This window comes from Oncorhynchus mykiss, chromosome 23 (assembly GCF_013265735.2).
Source record: "Oncorhynchus mykiss isolate Arlee chromosome 23, USDA_OmykA_1.1, whole genome shotgun sequence".
In the NCBI taxonomy this organism is placed as follows: domain Eukaryota; kingdom Metazoa; phylum Chordata; class Actinopteri; order Salmoniformes; family Salmonidae; genus Oncorhynchus; species Oncorhynchus mykiss.
Genome location: NC_048587.1, coordinates 2462456 through 2487526, shown reverse-complemented (window position 1 = coordinate 2487526; position 25071 = coordinate 2462456). Strand labels below are relative to the sequence as shown.

The 25071-nt window shown below is 45.1% G+C and overlaps 1 protein-coding gene across 1 annotated transcript in view; it reads left to right on the top strand.

Annotated features, from left to right (window-relative positions):
• LOC118943863 (AT-rich interactive domain-containing protein 5B-like) overlaps nucleotides 1-25071 on the top strand; it is a 105331-nt gene that overhangs the window by 5825 nt on the left and 74435 nt on the right. The window contains exon 3 of the mRNA XM_036960207.1: nucleotides 17038-17281. Within this exon, the coding sequence (XP_036816102.1) occupies nucleotides 17038-17281 (244 nt within the window). The remainder of the gene's footprint in view (nucleotides 1-17037; nucleotides 17282-25071) is intronic.

Below are 25071 nucleotides of genomic sequence, written 5' to 3'. Positions count from 1 at the left end.
CTGTATATAGTCTCTACATTGACTCTGTACTGGTACCCCCTGTATATAGTCTCCACATTGACTCTGTACCGGTACCCCCCTGTATATAGCCTCCACATTGACTCAGTAATGGTACCCCCCTGTATATAGCCTCCACATTGACTCTGTACTGGTACCCCCTGTATATAGCCTCCACATTGACTCTGTACCGGTACCCCCTGTATATAGTCTCTACATTGACTCTGTACTGGTACCCCCTGTATATAGTCTCTACATTGACTCTGTACTGGTACCCCCTGTATATAGTCTCCACATTGACTCTGTACCGGTACCCCCTGTATATAGCCTCCACATTGACTCTGTACCGGTACCCCCTGTATACAGCCTCCACATTGACTCTGTACCGGTACCCCCCTGTATATAGCCTCCACATTGACTCTGTACCGGTACCCCCTGTATACAGCCTCCACATTGACTCTGTACCGGTACCCCCTGTATATAGCCTCCACATTGACTCTGTACCGGTACCCCCTGTATATAGCCTCCACATTGACTCAGTACTGGTACCCCCTGTATACAGCCTCCACATTGACTCTGTACCGGTACCCCCCTGTATATAGCCTCCACATTGACTCTGTACCGGTACCCCCTGTATACAGCCTCCACATTGACTCAGTAATGGTACCCCCTGTATATAGTCTCCACATTGACTCTGTACCGGTACCCCCCTGTATATAGCCTCCACATTGACTCTGTACCGGTACCCCCTGTATATAGCCTCCACATTGACTCTGTACCGGTACCCCCTGTATATAGTCTCCACATTGACTCTGTACCGGTACCCCCCTGTATATAGCCTCCACATTGACTCTGTACCGGTACCCCCTGTATATAGCCTCCACATTGACTCAGTACTGGTACCCCCTGTATATAGCCTCCACATTGACTCAGTAATGGTACCCCCCTGTATATTGCCTTGTTATTGTTATTTTAATCTGTTACTTTTTATTGTTTTTTTACTTTAGTTTATTTGGTAAATATTTTCTGCACTGTTGGTTAATGGCTTGTAAGTAAGAATTTCACAATAAGGTCTACCTACACCTGTTGTATTCGGCGCAGGTGACAAATAAAGTTTGATTTGATTTACCTATATGTACTTATCTATGTCATTACCTGGTACCCCTGCACATTTACTCAGTACTGGTACTTCCTGTATGTAGCCAAGTTATTACCTGTTACTTCCTGTATATAGCCATGTTATTACCTGGTACTTCCTGTATATAGCCATGTTATTACCTTGTAGCACAGTGTAATGTAGCCATGTTATTACCTGGTAGCACAGTGTAATGTAGCCCTGTTATTACCTGGTAGCACAGTGTAATGTAGCCATGTTATTACCAGATAGCACAGTGTAATGAAGCCCATGTTATTACCTGGTAGCACAGTGTAATGTAGCCATGTTATTACCTGGTACTTCCTGTATATAGCCATGTTATTACCTGGTACTTCCTGTATATAGCCATGTTATTACCTGGTACTTCCTGTATATAGCCATGTTATTACCTGGTACTTCCTGTATATAACCATGTTATTACCTGGTACTTCCTGTATATAACCATGTTATTACCTGGTACTTCCTGTATATAACCATGTTATTACCTGGTGCTTCCTGTATATAGCCATGTTATTACCTGGTACTTCCTGTATATAGCCATGTTATTACCTGGTAGCACAGTGTAATGTAGCCATGTTATTACCTGGTAGCACAGTGTAATGTAGCCCTGTTATTACCTGGTAGCACAGTGTAATGTAGCCAGGTTATTACCTGGTAGCACAGTGTAATGTAGCCATGTTATTACCTGGTAGCACAGTGTAATGTAGCCATGTTATTACCTTGTAGCACAGTGTAATGTAGCCATGTTATTACCTGGTAGCACAGTGTAATGTAGCCCATGTTATTACCTGGTAGCACAGTGTAATGTAGCCATGTTATTACCTGGTAGCACAGTGTAATGTAGCCCATGTTATTACCTGGTAGCACAGTGTAATGTTGCCCTGTTATTACCTGGTAGCACAGTGTAATGTAGCCCTGGTATTACCTAGTAGCACAGTGTAATGTAGCCCATGTTATTACCTGGTAGCACAGTGTAATGTAGCGCTGTTATTAACTGGTAGCACAGTGTAATGTAGCCCATGTTATTACCTGGTAGCACAGTGTAATGTAGCCCATGTTATTACCAGATAGCACAGTGTAATGTAGCCATGTTATTACCAGATAGGACAGTGTAATGTAGCCCTGTTATTACCTGGTAGCACAGTGTAATGAAGCCCATGTTATTACCTGGTAGCACAGTGTAATGTTGCCCTGTTATTACCTGGTAGCACAGTGTAATGAAGCCCATGTTATTACCTGGTAGCACAGTGTAATGTAGCCCATGTTATTACCTGATAGCACAGTGTAATGTAGCCCATGTTATTACCTGATAGCACAGTGCAATGTAGCCCTGTTATTACCTGGTAGCACAGTGTAATGTAGCCCATGTTATTACCTGGCAGCACAGTGTAATGTAGCCCATGTTATTACCTGGTAGCACAGTGTAATGTAGCCCATGTTATTACCTGGTAGCACAGTGTAATGTAGCCCATGTTATTACCTGGTAGCACAGTGTAATGTAGCCCATGTTATTACCTGGTAGCACAGTGTAATGTAGCCCATGTTATTACCTGGTAGCACAGTGTAATGTAGCCCATGTTATTACCTGGTAGCACAGTGTAATGTAGTCCATGTTATTACCTGGTAGCACAGTGTAATGAAGCCCATGTTATTACCTGGTAGCACAGTGTAATGTAGCCCATGTTATTACCAGATAGCACAGTGTAAGGAAGCCCATGTTATTACCTGGTAGCACAGTGTAATGTAGCCATGTTATTACCTGGTAGCACAGTGTAATGTAGCCCATGTTATTACCTGGTAGCACAGTGTAATGTAGCCCATGTTATTACCTGGTAGCACAGTGTAATGTAGCCCATGTTATTACCTGGTAGCACAGTGTAATGTAGTCCATGTTATTACCTGGTAGCACAGTGTAATGAAGCCCATGTTATTACCTGGTAGCACAGTGTAATGTAGCCCATGTTATTACCTGGTAGCACAGTGTAATGTAGCCCATGTTATTACCTGGTAGCACAGTGTAATGTAGTCCATGTTATTACCTGGTAGCACAGTGTAATGAAGCCCATGTTATTACCTGGTAGCACAGTGTAATGTAGCCCATGTTATTACCAGATAGCACAGTGTAAGGATGCCCATGTTATTACCTGGTAGCACAGTGTAATGTAGCCATGTTATTACCTGGTAGCACAGTGTAATGTAGCCCATGTTATTACCTGGTAGCACAGTGTAATGTAGCCCATGTTATTACCTGGTAGCACAGTGTAATGTAGCCCATGTTATTACCTGGTAGCACAGTGTAATGTAGCCCATGTTATTACCAGATAGCACAGTGTAATGTAGCCCATGTTATTATCTGGTAGCACAGTGTAATGTAGCCCATGTTATTACCTGGTAGCACAGTGTAATGAAGCCCTGTTATTACCTGGTAGCACAGTGTAATGAAGCCCATGTTATTACCTGGTAGCACAGTGTAATGTAGCCCATGTTATTACCTGGTAGCACAGTGTAATGTAGCCCATGTTATTAGCTGGTAGCACAGTGTAATGAAGCCCATGTTATTACCTGGTAGCACAGTGTAATGAAGCCCATGTTATTACCTGGTAGCACAGTGTAATGAAGCCCATGTTATTACCTGGTAGCACAGTGTAATGAAGCCCATGTTATTACCTGGTAGCACAGTGTAATGAAGCCCATGTTATTACCTGGTAGCACAGTGTAATGTAGCCCTGTTATTACCTGGTAGCACAGTGTAATGTAGCCCATGTTATTACCTGGTAGCACAGTGTAATGTAGCCATGTTATTACCTTATTAACCATCAGTTGTTGTGTATTTATTAATCAGATGGAAGGCCGTGGTGTTATTATGTGTGATGTCATCAGTTGTTGTGTATTTATTAATCAGATGGAAGGCCGTGGTGTTATTATGTGTGATGTCATCAGTTGTTGTGTATTTATTAATCAGATGGAAGGCTGTGGTGTTATTATGTGTGATGTCATCAGTTGGAACAGAACAGAAACTAGAAGAGGTTAGGCCATGGTCTTAAATGACATCCTGTTCCCCAGTGCACTATGGGGACCAATGGGCTCTGGTCAAAAGTAGTGCAATAAGAAGGAATAGGGTGTCATTTGGGATGCACCCTGGGAGCAAAACTAAAGTATATTGTCCTCATGGTTTCCATGATATTGGAGCCAGTTGTTGGACAGCTTTTCTCCTCTCTGTGAATATCAGCAGCACACTGCCGAAGCTGCGGCCGTCCTGGCAACCCCCAGGAATAATGCTTTTAGTCAGGCAGAAGTAAAACAGCTTTCTATAAATAGATCAGTATCTGAATCCATCAGCAGTTTGACTATGTTACTCTACCTAGCTGTTGTAACACTAAGCTCCCTCAACTGTATGTTACTCTACCTAGCTGTTGCAACACTACACATCAACACTAAGCTCCCTCAACTGTATGTTACTCTACCTAGCTGTTGTAACACTACACATCAACACTAAGCTCCCTCAACTGTATGTTACTCTGCCTAGCTGTTGTAACACTACACATCAACACTAAGCTCCCTCAACTGTATGTAACTCTGCCTAGCTGTTGTAACACTACGCTCCCTCAACTGTATGTTACTCTACCTAGCTGTTGCAACACTGCACATCAACACTAAGCTCCCTCAACTGTATGTAACTCTGCCTAGCTGTTGTAACACTACGCTCCCTCAACTGTATGTTACTCTACCTAGCTGTTGTAACACTACGCTCCCTCAACTGTATGTTACTCTACCTAGCTGTTGTAACACTACGCTCCCTCAACTGTATGTTACTCTACCTAGCTGTTGTAACACTACGCTCCCTCAACTGTATGTTACTCTACCTAGCTGTTGTAACACTACACATCAACACTAAGCTCCCTCAACTGTATGTTACTCTGCCTAGCTGTTGTAACACTGCACATCAACACTAAGCTCCCTCAACTGTATGTTACTCTGCCTAGCTGTTGTAACACTGCACATCAACACTAAGCTCCCTCAACTGTATGTTACTCTACCTAGCTGTTGTAACACTACGCTCCCTCAACTGTATGTTACTCTACCTAGCTGTTGTAACACTGCACATCAACACAAACCCTGTGACTTGGGACTATTCAGGCAGCCCTGTGACTTGGGACTATTCAGTCAGCCCTGTGACTTGGGACTATTCAGTCAGCCCTGTGACTTGGGACTAAACAGGCAGCCCTGTGACTTGGGACTAAACAGGCAGCCCTGTGACTTGGACTATTCAGGCAGCCCTGTGACTTGGACTAATCAGGCAGCCCTGTAACTTGGGACTAATCAGGCAGCCCTGTGACTTGGGACTAAACAGTCAGCCCTGTGACTTGGACTATTCAGGCAGCCCTGTGACTTGGACTAAACAGGCAGCCCTGTGACTTGGGACTAAACAGGCAGCCCTGTGACTTGGACTAAACAGGCAGCCCTGTGACTTGGACTAAACAGGCAGCCCTGTGACTTGGACTAAACAGTCAGCCCTGTGACTTGGACTATTCAGGCAGCCCTGTGACTTGGGACTATTCAGTCAGCCCTGTGACTTGGGACTAAACAGGCAGCCCTGTGACTTGGGACTATTCAGTCAGCCCTGTGACTTGGGACTAAACAGACAGCCCTGTGACTTGGGACTATTCAGTCAGCCCTGTGACTTGGGACTAAACAGGCAGCCCTGTGACTTGGGACTAAACAGGCAGCCCTGTGACTTGGACTATTCAGGCAGCCCTGTGACTTGGACTAATCAGGCAGCCCTGTAACTTGGGACTAATCAGGCAGCCCTATGACTTGGGACTAAACAGTCAGCCCTGTGACTTGGCACTAAACAGGCAGCCCTGTGACTTGGGACTATTCAGGCAGCCCTGTGACTTGGACTAAACAGGCAGCCCTGTGACTTGGACAATTCAGGCAGCCCTGTGACTTGGGACTAAACAGGCAGCCCTGTGACTTGGGACTAAACAGGCAGCCCTGTGACTTGGACTATTCAGGCAGCCCTGTGACTTGGACTATTCAGGCAGCCCTGTGACTTGGGACTAAACAGACAGCCCTGTGACTTGGGACTATTCAGTCAGCCCTGTGACTTGGGACTAAACAGGCAGCCCTGTGACTTGGGACTAAACAGGCAGCCCTGTGACTTGGACTATTCAGGCAGCCCTGTGACTTGGACTAATCAGGCAGCCCTGTAACTTGGGACTAATCAGGCAGCCCTGTGACTTGGGACTAAACAGTCAGCCCTGTGACTTGGCACTAAACAGGCAGCCCTGTGACTTGGGACTATTCAGGCAGCCCTGTGACTTGGACTAAACAGTCAGCCCTGTGACTTGGGACTATTCAGGCAGCCCTGTGACTTGGGACTATTCAGGCAGCCCTGTGACTTGGGACTATTCAGGCAGCCCTGTGACTTGGGACTATTCAGTCAGCCCTGTGACTTGGGACTAAACAGGCAGCCCTGTGACTTGGACTATTCAGGCAGCCCTGTGACTTGGACTAATCAGGCAGCCCTGTAACTTGGGACTAATCAGGCAGCCCTGTGACTTGGGACTAAACAGTCAGCCCTGTGACTTGGCACTAAACAGGCAGCCCTGTGACTTGGGACTATTCAGGCAGCCCTGTGACTTGGACTAAACAGTCAGCCCTGTGACTTGGGACTATTCAGGCAGCCCTGTGACGTGGGACTATTCAGGCAGCCCTGTGACTTGGGACTATTCAGTCAGCCCTGTGACTTGGGACTATTCAGTCAGCCCTGTGACTTGGACTATTCAGTCAGCCCTGTGACTTGGGACTAAACAGACAGCCCTGTGACTTGGGACTATTCAGTCAGCCCTGTGACTTGGGACTAAACAGTCAGCCCTGTGACTTGGGACTATTCAGTCAGCCCTGTGACTTGGACTATTCAGGCAGCCCTGTGACTTGGACTATTCAGGCAGCCCTGTGACTTGGGACTATTCAGTCAGCCCTGTGACTTGGGACTATTCAGTCAGCCCTGTGACTTGGGACTATTCAGTCAGCCCTGTGACTTGGGACTATTCAGTCAGCCCTGTGACTTGGGACTATTCAGTCAGCCCTGTGACTTGGACTATTCAGGCAGCCCTGTGACTTGGACTATTCAGGCAGCCCTGTGACTTGGGACTATTCAGGCAGCCCTGTGACTTGGGACTATTCAGTCAGCCCTGTGACTTGGGCTGGGGGTGCAGAGAGAGGAGAGGGAATGTGCGGCAGACTTCCAGACATATATCTGCTGCTTGGCACACGGACATGTTTGTATTTTCATGCCTGGAACATATGTATTAGATCATCAGCTTGTTTCTTTGTGAAGTAATATTGTTCTGTGTGACATTCACAGTGGTCGTCAGAATAGTTTCCTGAACTGAACACGCTGGTGTCCCCAGACATTCACAGTGTTAGTCAGAATAGTTTCCTGAACTGAACACGCTGGTGTCCCCAGACATTCACAGTGGTCGTCAGAATAGTTTCCTGAACTGAACACGCTGGTGTCCCCAGACATTCACAGTGTTAGTCAGAATAGGTTCCTGAACTGAACACGCTGGTGTCCCCAGACATTCACAGTGGTAGTCAGAATAGTTTCCTGAACTGAACACGCTGGTGTCCCCAGACATTCACAGTGGTCGTCAGAATAGTTTCCTGAACTGAACACGCTGGTGTCCCCAGACATTCACAGTGGTAGTCAGAATAGTTTCCTGAACTGAACACGCTGGTGTCCCCAGACATTCACAGTGGTCATCAGAATAGGTTCCTGAACTGAACACGCTGGTGTCCCCAGACATACACAGTGGTCGTCAGAATAGGTTCCTGAACTGAACACGCTGGTGTCCCCAGACATTCACAGTGTTAGTCAGAATAGTTTCCTGAACTGAACACGCTGGTGTCCCCAGACATTCACAGTGTTAGTCAGAATAGGTTCCTGATCTGAACACGCTGGTGTCCCCAGACATTCACAGTGGTAGTCAGAATAGGTTCCTGAACTGAACACGCTGGTGTCCCCAGACATTCACAGTGGTCGTCAGAATAGGTTCCTGAACTGAACACGCTGGTGTCCCCAGACATTCACAGTGTTAGTCAGAATAGTTTCCTGAACTGAACACGCTGGTGTCCCCAGACATTCACAGTGGTAGTCAGAATAGGTTCCTGATCTGAACACGCTGGTGTCCCCAGACATTCACAGTGGTAGTCAGAATAGGTTCCCGAACTGAACACGCTGGTGTCCCCAGACATTCACAGTGGTCGTCAGAATAGGTTCCTGAACTGAACACGCTGGTGTCCCCAGACATTCACAGTGGTCGTCAGAATAGGTTCCTGAACTGAACACGCTGGTGTCCCCAGACATTCACAGTGGTAGTCAGAATAGGTTCCTGATCTGAACACGCTGGTGTCCCCAGACATTCACAGTGGTAGTCAGAATAGGTTCCTGAACTGAACACGCTGGTGTCCCCAGACATTCACAGTGGTCATCAGAATAGGTTCCTGAACTGAACACGCTGGTGTCCCCAGACATACACAGTGGTCGTCAGAATAGGTTCCTGAACTGAACACGCTGGTGTCCCCAGACATTCACAGTGTTAGTCAGAATAGTTTCCTGAACTGAACACGCTGGTGTCCCCAGACATTCACAGTGTTAGTCAGAATAGGTTCCTGATCTGAACACGCTGGTGTCCCCAGACATTCACAGTGGTAGTCAGAATAGGTTCCTGAACTGAACACGCTGGTGTCCCCAGACATTCACAGTGGTCGTCAGAATAGGTTCCTGAACTGAACACGCTGGTGTCCCCAGACATTCACAGTGTTAGTCAGAATAGTTTCCTGAACTGAACACGCTGGTGTCCCCAGACATTCACAGTGGTAGTCAGAATAGGTTCCTGATCTGAACACGCTGGTGTCCCCAGACATTCACAGTGGTAGTCAGAATAGGTTCCTGAACTGAACACGCTGGTGTCCCCAGACATTCACAGTGGTCGTCAGAATAGGTTCCTGAACTGAACACGCTGGTGTCCCCAGACATTCACAGTGGTCGTCAGAATAGGTTCCTGAACTGAACACGCTGGTGTCCCCAGACATTCACAGTGGTAGTCAGAATAGGTTCCTGATCTGAACACGCTGGTGTCCCCAGACATTCACAGTGGTAGTCAGAATAGGTTCCTGAACTGAACACGCTGGTGTCCCCAGACATTCACAGTGGTAGTCAGAATAGGTTCCTGAACTGAACACGCTGGTGTCCCCAGACATTCACAGTGGTAGTCAGAATAGGTTCCTGAACTGAACACGCTGGTGTCCCCAGACATTCACAGTGGTAGTCAGAATAGGTTCCTGAACTGAACACGCTGGTGTCCCCAGACATTCACAGTGGTAGTCAGAATAGTTTCCTGAACTGAACACGCTGGTGTCCCCAGACATTCACAGTGGTAGTCAGAATAGGTTCCTGATCTGAACACGCTGGTGTCCCCAGACATTCACAGTGGTAGTCAGAATAGTTTCCTGAACTGAACACGCTGGTGTCCCCAGACATTCACAGTGGTAGTCAGAATAGTTTCCTGAACTGAACACGCTGGTGTCCCCAGACATTCACAGTGGTAGTCAGAATAGGTTCCTGAACTGAACACGCTGGTGTCCCCAGACATTCACAGTGGTAGTCAGAATAGTTTCCTGATCTGAACACGCTGGTGTCCCCAGACATTCACAGTGTTAGTGGAATAGGTTCCTGAACTGAACACGCTGGTGTCCCCAGACATTCACAGTGGTAGTCAGAATAGGTTCCTGAACTGAACACGCTGGTGTCCCCAGACATTCACAGTGGTAGTCAGAATAGTTTCCTGAACTGAACACGCTGGTGTCCCCAGACATTCACAGTGGTAGTCAGAATAGTTTCCTGAACTGAACACGCTGGTGTCCCCAGACATTCACAGTGTTAGTCAGAATAGGTTCCTGATCTGAACACGCTGGTGTCCCCAGACATTCACAGTGGTCGTCAGAATAGGTTCCTGATCTGAACACGCTGGTGTCCCCAGACATTCACAGTGGTAGTCAGAATAGGTTCCTGAACTGAACACGCTGGTGTCCCCAGACATTCACAGTGGTAGTCAGAATAGTTTCCTGAACTGAACACGCTGGTGTCCCCAGACATTCACAGTGGTAGTCAGAATAGTTTCCTGAACTGAACACGCTGGTGTCCCCAGACATTCTTATCTTTCTCATAGAGCTCAGAGGAAATCACACTGCTGTTTAGAGAGAAGGGGAGAGGAAGTAAAGACTTATTTTAATAATAATAACGATACATCACAATATCAGCAATGTGGAATATCAACACTTCAAATGTGAGGCAGCCATGTTGTTTTGTCATACTGAGATCCACATGCAGATTAGCAGTCTGATCCTCAACAGTTTGGATTCTTCCAGCGATCCACATGCAGATTAGCAGTCTGATCCTCAACAGTTTGGATTCTTCCAGCGATCCACATGCAGATTAGCAGTCTGATCCTCAACAGTTTGGATTCTTCCAGCGATCCACATGCAGATTAGCAGTCTGATCCTCAACAGTTTGGATTCTTCCAGCGATCCACATGCAGATTAGCAGTCTGATCCTCAACAGTTTGGATTCTTCCAGCGATCCACATGCAGATTAGCAGTCTGATCCTCAACCGTTTGGATTCTTCCAGCGATCCACATGCAGATTAGCAGTCTGATCCTCAACCGTTTGGATTCTTCCAGCGATCCACATGCAGATTAGCAGTCTGATCCTCAACCGTTTGGATTCTTCCAGCGATCCACATGCAGATTAGCAGTCTGATCCTCAACAGTTTGGATTCTTCCAGCGATCCACATGCAGATTAGCAGTCTGATCCTCAACAGTTTGGATTCTTCCAGCGATCCACATGCAGATTAGCAGTCTGATCCTCAACAGTTTGGATTCTTCCAGCGATCCACATGCAGATTAGCAGTCTGATCCTCAACAGTTTGGATTCTTCTAGCGGCCTAATATGACAGATGTATTTTCTGATATAGAGGCTTTATTTCAGCTGTGGTGTCATGTTTTATCAGATCCCACCATGTAATTAACTCAGGCTTTGAACTAGATCAATTCTTGAAAGAAACAATTGTTCATTTAACTTTTAACAGCAAAGCAAAGCTTTCCCCTCTGTGTCTGCTGAGCACATTGTTCATGTTAGCAGGTCAATAACTCAATAGGCGTGCAAGCAGGTGGACAAATCTGCAGTGACCTGGGGAATTCTTGGCCCGACCCCTGAAACACTGGAGTGAAACATTCTGTGTAAAACTGTTAGTGGGTTTCTCAACATTACTGCTGCTTCACTTTGAGCCTCTGTTACCGCTCTGCTCAAAGCTCTGGGGCTCCCTTTCTCTCTCTCTGCCCTCTCCCCCTCTCTCTCTGCCTTCTCTCCCTCTCTCTCTCTCTCTCTGCCTTCTCTCCCTCTCTCTCTCTCTCTCTGCCTTCTCTCCCTCTCTCTCTCTCTCTCTGCCTTCTCTCCCTCTATATCTCTGCCCTTTCTCTCTGCCCTCTCCCCCTCTCTCTCTCTTGCCCCCCCCCTCTCTCTCTCTCCCTCTCTCTCTCTCTCTCTCTCTCCCTCTCTCCCTCTCTCTCTCTCTCTCGCTCCCCACCCTCTCTGTCTCTCTCTCTCGCCACCCCCCCACTCTCTCTCTCTCACCCCCCCCTCTCTCTCTCTCTGTTGCTTTACAGCTCTCCCCTCTGAGTGGCTAATTCCTCCGTTCCCCCTGAAGTGTCATTACCAAGAGCCAATTGTTTTGCAGAGCTTCAAATCTAAAAGATGGAAACCTTTAAACCATTAGAATGGATTCTTTGAATGTTTCTCAGAACACGGTTTACAACCACAAGGTAAACAAACTGAACTATCAGGAAGAAGAGTTATCACTAAATATTCTCCAGATCAGCCAGCCAATAAGGAGGTAAAGTTTGCTGCGTCGCCATTAGGTTTAATAATGTTTAACCCACTTGGTTTTATAGGAGCATGAAAACAGATGCCTACAGTCCCTCCCTCCCTCCACACTGGAATGATTATTGTGCAGAGCGCTGGAGCAGGTCTGAAAGCTGTTACTTATAGTAGAGGACTATAGTCAGAACTGTTACTTATAGTAGAGGACTATAGTCAGAACTGTTACTTATAGTAGAGGACTGTAGTCAGAACTGTTACTTATAGTAGAGGACTATAGTCAAAACTGTTACTTATAGTAGAGGACTGTAGTCAGAACTGTTACTTATAGTAGAGGACTAGTCAGAACTGGGCTTCTGTTACTTATAATAGAGGACTGTAGTCAGAACTGTTACTTATAGTAGAGGACTATAGTCAGAACTGTTACTTATAGTAGATGACTATAGTCAGAACTGTTACTTATAGTAGAGGACTATAGTCAGAACTGTTACTTATAGTAGAGGACTATAGTCAGAACTGTTACATATAGTAGAGGACTGTAGTCAGAACTGTTACTTATAGTAGAGGACTATAGTCAGAACTGTTACATATAGTAGAGGACTGTAGTCAGAACTGTTACTTATAGTAGAGGACTAGTCAGAACTGGGCTTCTGTTACTTATAATAGAGGACTGTAGTCAGAACTGTTACTTATAATAGAGGACTGTAGTCAGAACTGTTACTTATAGTAGAGGACTGTAGTCAGAACTGTTACTTATAGTAGTGGACTGTAGTCAGAACTGTTACTTATAGTAGAGGACTGTAGTCAGAACTGTTACTTATAGTAGAGGACTATAGTCAGAACTGTTACTTATAGTAGAGGACTATAGTCAGAACTGTTACTTATAGTAGTGGACTGTAGTCAGAACTGTTACTTATAGTAGAGGACTGTAGTCAGAACTGTTACTTATAGTAGAGGACTATAGTCAGAACTGTTACTTATAGTAGAGGACTGTAGTCAGAACTGTTACTTATAGTAGAGGACTATAGTCAGAACTGTTACTTATAATAGAGGGATGTAAGTCAGAACTGTTACTTATAGTAGAGGACTATAGTCAGAACTGTTACTTATAGTAGAGGACTGTAGTCAGAACTGGGCTTCTGTTACTTATAATAGAGGACTGTAGTCAGAACTGTTACTTATAATAGAGGACTGTAGTCAGAACTGTTACTTATAATAGATGACTATAGTCAGAACTGTTACTTATAGTAGCGGACTATAGTCAAAACTGTTACTTATAGTAGAGGACTATAGTCAGAACTGTTACTTATAGTAGAGGACTATAGTCAGAACTGTTACTTATAGTAGAGGACTGTAGTTAGAACTGTTACTTATAGTAGAGGACTATAGTCAGAACTGTTACTTATAGTAGAGGACTGTAGTCAGAACTGTTACTTATAGTAGAGGACTATAGTCAGAACTGTTACTTATAGTAGAGGACTATAGTCAGAACTGTTACTTATAGTAGAGGACTATAGTCAGAACTGTTACTTATAATAGAGGACTGTAGTCAGAACTGTTACTTATAATAGAGGACTGTAGTAAGAACTGTTACTTATAGTAGAGGACTATAGTCAGAACTGTTACTTATAGTAGAGGACTGTAGTCAGAACTGTTACTTATAATAGAGGACTGTAGTCAGAACTGTTACTTATAGTAGAGGACTATAGTCAGAACTGTTACTTATAGTAGAGGACTATAGTCAGAACTGTTACTTATAGTAGAGGGATGTAAGTCAGAACTGTTACTTATAGTAGAGGACTATAGTCAGAACTGTTACTTATAGTAGAGGACTGTAGTCAGAACTGTTACTTATAGTAGAGGACTGTAGTCAGAACTGTTACTTATAGTAGAGGGATGTAAGTCAGAACTGTTACTTATAGTAGAGGACTATAGTCAGAACTGTTACTTATAGTAGAGGACTGTAGTCAGAACTGGGCTTCTGTTACTTATAGTAGAGGACTATAGTCAGAACTGTTACTTATAATAGAGGACTATAGTCAGAACTGTTACTTATAGTAGAGGACTATAGTCAGAACTGTTACTTATAGTAGAGGACTGTAGTCAGAACTGGGCTTCTGTTACTTATAGTAGAGGACTATAGTCAGAACTGTTACTTATAATAGAGGACTATAGTCAGAACTGTTACTTATAGTAGAGGACTATAGTCAGAACTGGGCTTCTGTTACTTATAGTAGAGGACTATAGTCAGAACTGTTACTTATAATAGAGGACTATAGTCAGAACTGTTACTTATAATAGAGGGATGTAAGTCAGAACTGGGCTTCTGTTTTCAAGGTGGAAATTCTAGTCTGATGTGATTCCTACGGAATTGGCCATTTTGAGGTTCAAATAGACAAATGTTTTGTTTTTACTCTGGAACTCTTGAACATGTCTTTGTCATTCCATGTTCACCTCTACAGAACATAGAATTTAACACGATGAATTAACTCTGTGAATAGAAACATTCTTATAGATATAGAAAATATAGAACATGAAAAATGGATAATAACACAATAATACAAGTACATAGATTGGTGCAATACAAATTAGATAATGGAAAAATGAAAAATACTAAATGTAGGTTTGTAATGGGAGATGGAGCTATATAGGATGACTCTATAGTAATGGGAGATGGAGCTATATAGGATGGTTATATAGTAATGGGAGATGGAGCTAAATAGGATGGTTCTATAGTAATGGGAGATGGAGCTATATAGGATGACTCTATAGTAATGTGAGATGGAGCTATATAGGATGGTTCTATAGTAATGGGAGATGGAGCTATATAGGATGGTTCTATATTAATGGGAGATGGAGCTATATAGGATGGTTCTATAGTAATGGGAGATGGAACTATATAGGATGGTTCTATAGTAATGTGAGATGGAACTATATAGGAGGATTCTGACTTGCCTTGTTAAATAAAGGACATTTCTAAATGTCTTCAAACTTTTGAACGGTGGTCTATATATATATAATAGTCTCTCTGTGATGGAGCTGGTCTGACTCAGGAAGATATCCTCTCTCTCTGTGATGGAGCTGGTCTGACTCAGGAAGACAAGCTCTCTCTCTGTGATGGAGCTGGTCTGACTCAGGAAGATATCCTCTCTCTCTGTGATGGAGCTGGTCTGACTCAGGAAGATATCCTCTCTCTCTGTGATGGAGCTGGTCTGACTCAGGAAGACAAGCTCTCTCTCTGTGATGGAGCTGGTCTGACTCAGGAAGATATCCTCTCTCTCTGTGATGGAGCTGGTCTGACTCAGGAAGATATCCTCTCTCTCTGTGATGGAGCTGGTCTGACTCAGGAAGATATCCTCTCTCTCTGTGATGGAGCTGGTCTGACTCAGGAAGACAAGCTCTCTCTCTGTGATGGAGCTGGTCTGACTCAGGAAGATATCCTCTCTCTCTGTGATGGAGCTGGTCTGACTCAGGAAGATATCCTCTCTCTCTGTGATGGAGCTGGTCTGACTCAGGAAGACAAGCTCTCTCTCTGTGATGGAGCTGGTCTGACTCAGGAAGATATCTTCTCTCTCTGTGATGGAGCTGGTCTGACTCAGGAAGACAAGCTCTCTCTCTGTGATGGAGCTGGTCTGACTCAGGAAGATATCCTCTCTCTCTGTGATGGAGCTGGTCTGACTCAGGAAGACAAGCTCTCTCTCTGTGATGGAGCTGGTCTGACTCAGGAAGATATCCTCTCTCTCTGTGATGGAGCTGGTGTGATGGAGTGGGTCTGACTCAGGAAGAAGCTCTCTCTGTGATGGAGCTGGTCTGACTCAGGAAGAAGCTCTCTCTGTGATGGAGCTGGTGTGATGGAGTGGGTCTGACTCAGGAAGATATCCTCTCTCTCTGTGATGGAGCTGGTCTGACTCAGGAAGAAGCTCTCTCTGTGATGGAGCTGGTCTGACTCAGGAAGATATCCTCTCTCTCTGTGATGGAGCTGGTCTGACTCAGGAAGAAGCTCTCTCTGTGATGGAGCTGGTGTGATGAAGCGGGTCTGACTCAGGAAGAAGCTCTCTCTGTGATGGAGCTGGTCTGACTCAGGAAGAAGCTCTCTCTGTGATGGAGCTGGTGTGATGGAGCGGGTCTGACTCAGGAAGAAGCTCTCTCTGTGATGGAGCTGGTCTGACTCAGGAAGAAGCTCTCTCTGTGATGGAGCTGGTGTGATGGAGCGGGTCTGACTCAGGAAGAAGCTCTCTCTGTGATGGAGCTGGTCTGACTCAGGAAGAAGCTCTCTCTGTGATGGAGCTGGTGTGATGGAGCGGGTCTGACTCAGGAAGAAGCTCTCTCTGTGATGGAGCTGGTGTGATGGAGCGGGTCTGACTCAGGAAGAAGCTCTCTCTGTGATGGAGCTGGTCTGACTCAGGAAGAAGCTCTCTCTCTGTGATGGAGCTGGTCTGACTCAGGAAGAAGCTCTCTCTGTGATGGAGCTGGTCTGACTCAGGAAGAAGCTCTCTCTGTGATGGAGCTGGTGTGATGGAGCTGGTCTGACTCAGGAAGAAGCTCTCTCTGTGATGGAGCTGGTCTGACTCAGGAAGAAGCTCTCTCTGTGATGGAGCTGGTCTGACTCAGGAAGAAGCTCTCTGTGATGGAGCTGGTCTGACTCAGGAAGAAGCTCTCTGTGATGGAGCTGGTGTGATGGAGCTGGTCTGACTCAGGAAGAAGCTCTCTCTGTGATGGAGCGGGTCTGACTCAGGAAGAAGCTCTCTCTGTGATGGAGCTGGTCTGACTCAGGAAGAAGCTCTCTCTGTGATGGAGCTGGTCTGACTCAGGAAGACATCCTCTCTCTCTGTGTGATGGTGCTGTTGCGTTTAATATGCCCCCCTCCTAAATTGTCTCATGTTTGAACTACTTTGTTATATGATATGATATTCCATTATATTATCTCCCCCCTGTCTGCAGGATGAGGTGCTGGCTGTGTCTGAGAAGGTGGTGGTGAAGTTACAGGACCTGGTCAGATGGACTGTATGGGACTCTTCAGGCTGGAGCAGGGGCCTGAAGGCTGCACCTCTAAAGCCCAGTGAGGTGCTCCAAGAGCTGGAGAAGAATGGACAGAGAGACACCCCCGTCCTCCACCGGTACAGAGAGTCAACACTCAACAGCGGCCTCAACTTCAAATACGTTTTAAAGGAAAAGACTCAACTAGGTAACACTGGCATTTCTCTTTCTCTCTGACTTTACGCTCTTACATCTCAGCTGTTCATGTCTGTAGCATGCAGTATGATGAGGTAGATGTCATGTCTGTAGCATGCAGTATGATGAGGTAGAGGTCATGTCTGTAGCATGCAGTATGATGAGGTAGATGTCATGTCTGTAGCATGCAGTATGATGAGGTAGATGTCATGTCTGTAGCATGCAGTATGATGAGGTAGAGGTCATGTCTGTAGCATGCAGTATGACGAGGTAGAGGTCATGTCTGTAGCATGCAGTATGATGAGGTAGATGTCATGTCTGTAGCATGCAGTATGATGAAGTAGAGGTCATGTCTGTAGCATGCAGTATGATGAGGTAGAGGTCATGTCTGTAGCATGCAGTATGACAAGGTAGATGTCATGTCTGTAGCATGCAGTATGATGAGGTAGAGGTCATGTCTGTAGCATGCAGTATGATGAAGTAGAGGTCATGTCTGTAGCATGCAGTATGATGAGGTAGAGGTCATGTCTGTAGCATGCAGTATGATGAGGTAGAGGTCATGTCTGTAGCATGCAGTATGATGAGGTAGAGGTCATGTCTGTAGCATGCAGTATGATGAGGTAGATGTCATGTCTGTAGCATGCAGTATGATGAAGTAGAGGTCATGTCTGTAGCATGCAGTATGATGAGGTAGATGTCATGTCTGTAGCATGCAGTATGATGAGGTAGATGTCATGTCTGTAGCATGCAGTATGATGAGGTAGATGTCATGTCTGTAGCATGCAGTATGATGAGGTAGAGGTCATGTCTGTAGCATGCAGTATGATGAAGTAGAGGTCATGTCTGTAGCATGCAGTATGACAAGGTAGATGTCATGTCTGTAGCATGCAGTATGACGAGGTAGAGGTCATGTCTGTAGCATGCAGTATGATGAGGTAGAGGTCATGTCTGTAGCATGCAGTATGATGAAGTAGATATCATGTCTGTAGCATGCAGTATGATGAAGTAGATATCATGTCTGTAGCATGCAGTATGATGAAGTAGAGGTCATGTCTGTAGCATGCAGTATGATGAAGTAGAGGTCATGTCTGTAGCATGCAGTATGATGAGGTAGAGGTCATGTCTGTAGCATGCAGTATGATGAAGTAGAGGTCATGTCTGTAGCATGCAGTATGACGAGGTAGAGGTCATGTCTGTAGCATGCAGTATGATGAGGTAGAGGTCATGTCTGTAGCATGCAGTATGATGAGGTAGAGGTCATGTCTGTAGCATGCAGTATGATGAGGTAGAGGTCATGTCTGTAGCATGCAGTATTTACATATCTACCTCAATTACCTGGCACCCCTGCACATCGTCTCGGTACTGGTACCCAGTGTATATAACCATGTTATTAGCTGGTACCCCTGTATATAACCATGTTATTAGCTGGTACTCCCTGTATATAGCCAAGTTATTACCTGGTACCCCTGCACATCGTCTCGGTACTGGTACCCCGTGTATATAACCATGTTATTAGCTGGTACCCCTGTATATAACCATGTTATTAGCTGGTACCCCTGTATATAACCATGTTATTAGCTGGTACTCCCTGTATATAGCCAAGTTATTACCTGGTACCCCTGCACATCGACTCAGTACTGACACCCCGTGTATATAACCATGTTATTACCTGGTACCCCTGAACATTGACTCAGTACTGACTCCCCGTGTATATAACCATGTTATTACCTGGTACCCCTGCACATCAACTCAGTATTGGCACCCCGTGTATATAACGTGTATTTAACCATGTTATTACCTGGTACCCCTGCACATCGACTCAGTATTGACACCCCGTGTATATAACCATGTTATTACCTGGTACCCCTGCACATTGACTCAGTACTGACACCCCGTGTATATAACCATGTTATTACCTGGTACCCCTGCACATTGACTCAGTATTGGCACCCCGTGTATATAACCATGTTATTACCTGGTACCCCTGAACATTGACTCAGTACTGACTCCCCGTGTATATAACCATGTTATTACCTGGTACCCCTGAACATTGACTCAGTACTGACTCCCCGTGTATATAACCATGTTATTACCTGGTACCCCTGCACATCGACTCAGTACTGACACCCCGTGTATATAACCATGTTATTACCTGGTACCCCTGAACATTGACTCAGTACTGACTCCCCGTGTATATAGCCAAGTTATCATTATTCATTGTGTATTTATTCCTCATGTTATTATTTTTCTATTTCAAAAAATATATCTCTGCATTGTTGGTAAGGGCCCGTCAGTCAGCATTTCACTGTTAGTGTCACGATCGTCGTAAAGGGGAGACCAAAGCACAGCGTGATTAGAATACATTCTTCTCTTATTGAAGGACGAACACGAAGAGCAGTTCAACAAAAACAACAAGACGCTATGACCACCGAGTGCAGACACAGGCAATAACCCACGAACCACAATACAAAACAGGTTACCTAAATATGGTTCCCAATCAGAGACAACGACAAACACCTGCCCCTGATTGAGAACCATATCAGGCCAAAACACATAGAAACAGACTAACTAGACATGCAACATAGAATGCCCACTCATATCACACCCTGACCAAACAAAACATAGAAACAAACAACGTAAATGATGGTCAGAGTGTGACAGTCTACTACACCTGTTGTTTACCAAGCATGTGACAAATCATATTTGATTTGATATGATTAATATAGAAAATATTTAGATAAAGCAAATCTTTCCCCTTATACGATTCCCTAAATGTTTTATATTTTATTTTTTAATCTCAAATAATATACCTAAATAATAAATGTTCAACTATAAAAATGACATTTTTGTGCCAGATAATGATTGTCCCAACTTTCAACAATCCCTGTACTAAGTCTTTGTAAGAATGGAAAGAGATCAGGAGAGGGCCTCAATCAGTTTGGAGCCCCACCTGTTCAGCTAATTTTTTTTATAACAAAATAATAATAATTGGCCTATTTTGCATGTTATTTCATGTCACATATCAGTCAGTTTGCAAACAATGTAAAAAAAATGTTTCCCTTGAGTTAATTTGGTCACCAACAAACAAGCTTTCTGGCTCTCACAGACCTGTAACTTCTTCTTTAAGAGGCTCCTCTGTCCTCCACGTGTTACCTGTATTAATGGCACCTGTTTGAACTTGTTATCAGTATAAAAGACACCTGTCCACAACCTCAAACAGTCACACTCCAAACTCCACTATGGCCAAGACCAAAGAGCTGTCAAAGGACACCAGAAACAAAATTGTATACCTGCACCAGCCTGGGAAGACTGAATCTGCAACAGGTAAGCAGCTTGGTTTGAAGAAATCAACTGTGGGAGCAATTATTAGGAAATGGAAGACATACAAGACCACTGATAATCTCCCTCGATCTGGGACTCCACGCAAGATTTCAACCAGTGAGGTCAAAATGATCACAAGTACGGTGAGCAAAAATCCCAGAACCACACCCCCCGTTTGACCTAGTGAATGACCTGCAGAGAGCTGGGACCAAAGTAACAAAGCCTACCATTAGTAACACACTACGCCGCCAGGGACTCAAATCCTGCAGTGCCAGACGTGTCCCCCTGCTTAAGCCAGTACATGGTCCAGGCCTGTCTGAAGTTTGCTAGTGAGCATTTGGATGATCCAGAAGAAGATTGGGAGAATGTCATATGGTCTGATGAAACCAAAATATAACTATTTGGTAAAAACTAAACTCGTCGTGTTTGGAGGACAAAGAATGCTGAGTTGCATCCAAAGAACACCATACCTACTGTGAAACATGGGGGTGGAAACATCATGCTTTGGGGCTGTTTTTCTGCAAAGGGACCAGGACGACTGATCCGTGTAAAGGAAAGAATGAATGAGGACATGTATCGTGAGATTTTGAGTGAAAACCTCCTTCCATCAGCAAGGGCATTGAAGATTAAACGTGGCTGGGTCTTTCAGCATGACAATGATCCCAAACACACCGCCCGGACAACGAAGGAGTGGCTTCGTAAGAAGCATTTCAAGGTCCTGGAGTGGCCTAGCCAGTCTCCAGATCTCAACCCCACAGAAAATCTTTGGAGGGAGTTGAAAATCCGTGTTGCCCAGCAACAGCCCCAAAACATCACTGCTCTAGAGGAGATCTGCATGGAGGAATGGGCCAAAATACCAGCAACAGTGTGTGAAAACCTTGTGAAGACTTACAGAAAACGTTTGACCTCTGTCATTGCCAACAAAGGGTATATAACAAAGTATTGAGAAACTTTTGTTATTGACCAAATACTTATTTTCCACCATAATTTGCAAATACATTCATTAAAAATCCGACAATGTGATTTTCTGGATTTTTTTTTCTCATTTTGTCTCTCATAGTTGAAGTGTACCTATGATGAAAATTACAGGCCTCTCTCATCTTTTTAAGTGGGAGAACTTGCACAATTGGTGGCTGACTAAATACTTTTTTGCCCCACTGTATATGGGGCTTTGGTGACAAAACGGATGGCACTGTGATAGACTGCATCCAGTTTTCTGAGTAGAGTGTTGGAGGTTATTTTGTAAATGACATCGGTAGGATAGTCAGTTTTACGAGGGGATGTTTGGCGACGTGAGAGAAGGAGGCTTTGTTGCGAAATAGAAAGCCGATTCTAGTAGAACACTACTGTTCTGTCACTACTGTCAACACTACTGTTGACCAGAGCCCTATTCCCTATATAGAACACTACTGTTGACCAGAGCCCTATTCCCTATATAGACCACTACTGTTGACCAGAGCCCTATTCCCTATATAGAACACTACTGTTGACCAGAGTCCTATTCCCTATATAGAACACTACTGTTGACCAGAGCCCTATTCCCTATATAGAACACTACTGTTGACCAGAGCCCTATTCCCTATATAGAACACTACTGTTGACCAGAGCCCTATTCACTATATAGAACACTACTGTTGACCAGAGCCCTATTCCCTATATAGACCACTACTGTTGACCAGAGCCCTATTCCCTATATAGAACACTACAGTTGACCAGAGCCCTATTCCCTATATAGAACACTACAATTGACCAGAGCCCTATTCCCTATATAGAACACTACTGTTGACCAGAGCCCTATTCCCTATATAGAACACTACTGTTGACCAGAGCCCTATTTAACTCCCCGTGTGAGTCAAGATGGACGCGGGCCAGCACATCAAAATCTGGGAGTCAGAGTATTGTGAGAGCAGGAGTGGAAAGAAACAGTTTTTTGTTACTTTATTTCAAAGTCCGTCCTCTAGTTGTCAGTTCTCCCTCTATATGAAGTGTTGTGGTACTGTTCTGTCCTCTAGTGTTGTGGTACTGTTCTGTCCTCTAGTGTTGTGGTACTGTTCTGTCCTCTAGTGTTGTGGTACTGTTCTGTCCTCTAGTGCTGTGGTACTGTTCTGTCCACTAGTGTTGTGGTACTGTTCTGTCCTCTAGTGTTGTGGTACTGTTCTGTCCTCTAGTGTTGTGGTACTGCTCTGTCCTCTAGTGCTGTGGTACTGTTCTGTCCTCTATATGAAGTGTTGTGGTACTGTTCTGTCCTCTAGTGTTGTGGTACTGTTCTGTCCTCTAGTGTTGTGGTACTGTTCTGTCCTCTAGTGTTGTGGTACTGTTCTGTCCTCTAGTGTTGTGGTACTGTTCTGTCCTCTAGTGCTGTGGTACTGTTCTGTCCTCTAGTGTTGTGGTACTGTTCTGTCCTCTAGTGTTGTGGTACTGTTCTGTCCTCTAGTGTTGTGGTACTGTTCTGTCCTCTAGTGTTGTGGTACTGCTCTGTCCTCTAGTGCTGTGGTACTGCTCTGTTCTCTAGTGTTGTGGTACTGTTCTGTCCTCTATATGAAGTGTTGTGGTACTGTTCTGTCCTCTAGTGTTGTGGTACTGTTCTGTCCTCTATATGAAGTGCTGTGGTACTGCTCTGTCCTCTATATGAAGTGCTGTGGTACTGTTCTGTCCTCTATATGAAGTGTTGTGGTACTGTTCTGTCCTCTAGTGTTGTGGTACTGTTCTGTCCTCAATATGAAGTGCTGTGGTACTGTTCTGTCCTCTATATGAAGTGTTGTGGTACTGCTCTGTCCTCTATATGAAGTGCTGTGGTACTGCTCTGTCCTCTAGTGTTGTGGTACTGTTCTGTCCTCTATATGAAGTGCTGTGGTACTGCTCGGTCCTCTATATGAAGTGCTGTGGTACTGCTCTGTCCTCTATATGAAGTGCTGTGGTACTGCTCTGTCCTCTAGTGTTGTGGTACTGTTCTGTCCTCTAGTGTTGTGGTACTGCTCTGTCCTCTAGTGTTGTGGTACTGCTCTGTCCTCTAGTGTTGTGGTACTGCTCTGTCCTCTAGTGTTGTGGTACTGCTCTGTTCTCTAGTGTTGTGGTACTGCTCTGTCCTCTAGTGTTGTGGTACTGCTCTGTCCTCTAGTGTTGTGGTACTGCTCTGTTCTCTAGTGTTGTGGTACTGCTCTGTCCTCTAGTGTTGTGGTACTGCTCTGTTCTCTAGTGTTGTGGTACTGCTCTGTCCTCTAGTGTTGTGGTACTGCTCTGTCCTCTAGTGTTGTGGTACTGCTCTGTCCTCTAGTGTTGTGGTACTGTTCTGTCCTCTATATGAAGTGCTGTGGTACTGCTCGGTCCTCTATATGAAGTGCTGTGGTACTGCTCTGTCCTCTATATGAAGTGCTGTGGGACCGCTCGGTCCTCTATATGAAGTGTTGTGGTACTGCTCTGTCCTCTATATGAAGTGCTGTGGTACTGCTCGGTCCTCTATATGAAGTGCTGTGGGACCGCTCGGTCCTCTATATGAAGTGCTGTGGTACTGCTCTGTCCTCTATATGAAGTGTTGTGGTACTGCTCTGTCCTTTATATGAAGTGCTGTGGGACCGCTCGGTCCTCTATATGAAGTGTTGTGGTACTGCTCTGTCCTCTATATGAAGTGCTGTGGGACCGCTCGGTCCTCTATATGAAGTGCTGTGGGACCGCTCGGTCCTCTATATGAAGTGCTGTGGTACTGCTCTGTCCTCTATATGAAGTGCTGTGGGACCGCTCGGTCCTCTATATGAAGTGCTGTGGTACTGCTCTGTCCTCTATATGAAGTGCTGTGGTACTGCTCTGTCCTCTATATGAAGTGCTGTGGGACCGCTCGGTCCTCTATATGAAGTGTTGTGGTACTGCTCTGTCCTCTATATGAAGTGCTGTGGTACTGCTCTGTCCTCTATATGAAGTGCTGTGGGACCGCTCGGTCCTCTATATGAAGTGTTGTGGTACTGCTCTGTCCTCTATATGAAGTGCTGTGGTACTGCTCTGTCCTCTATATGAAGTGCTGTGGTACTGCTCTGTCCTCTATATGAAGTGCTGTGGTACTGCTCTGTCCTCTATATGAAGTGCTGTGGTACTGCTCTGTCCTCTATATGAAGTGCTGTGGGACCGCGGCTGCTCTATATGAAGTGCTGTGGGACCGCTCGGTCCTCTATATGAAGTGCTGTGGTACTGCTCTGTCCTCTATATGAAGTGCTGTGGGACCGCGGCTGCTCTATATGAAGTGCTGTGGGACCTCTCGGTCCTCTATATGAAGTGCTGTGGTACTGCTCTGTCCTCTATATGAAGTGCTGTGGGACCGCTGCTGCTCTATATGAAGTGCTGTGGTACTGCTCTGTCCTCTATATGAAGTGCTGTGGGACCGCGGCTGCTCTATATGAAGTGCTGTGGTACTGCTCTGTCCTCTATATGAAGTGCTGTGGGACTGCTCTGTCCTCTATATGAAGTGCTGTGGTACTGCTCTGTCCTCTAAAT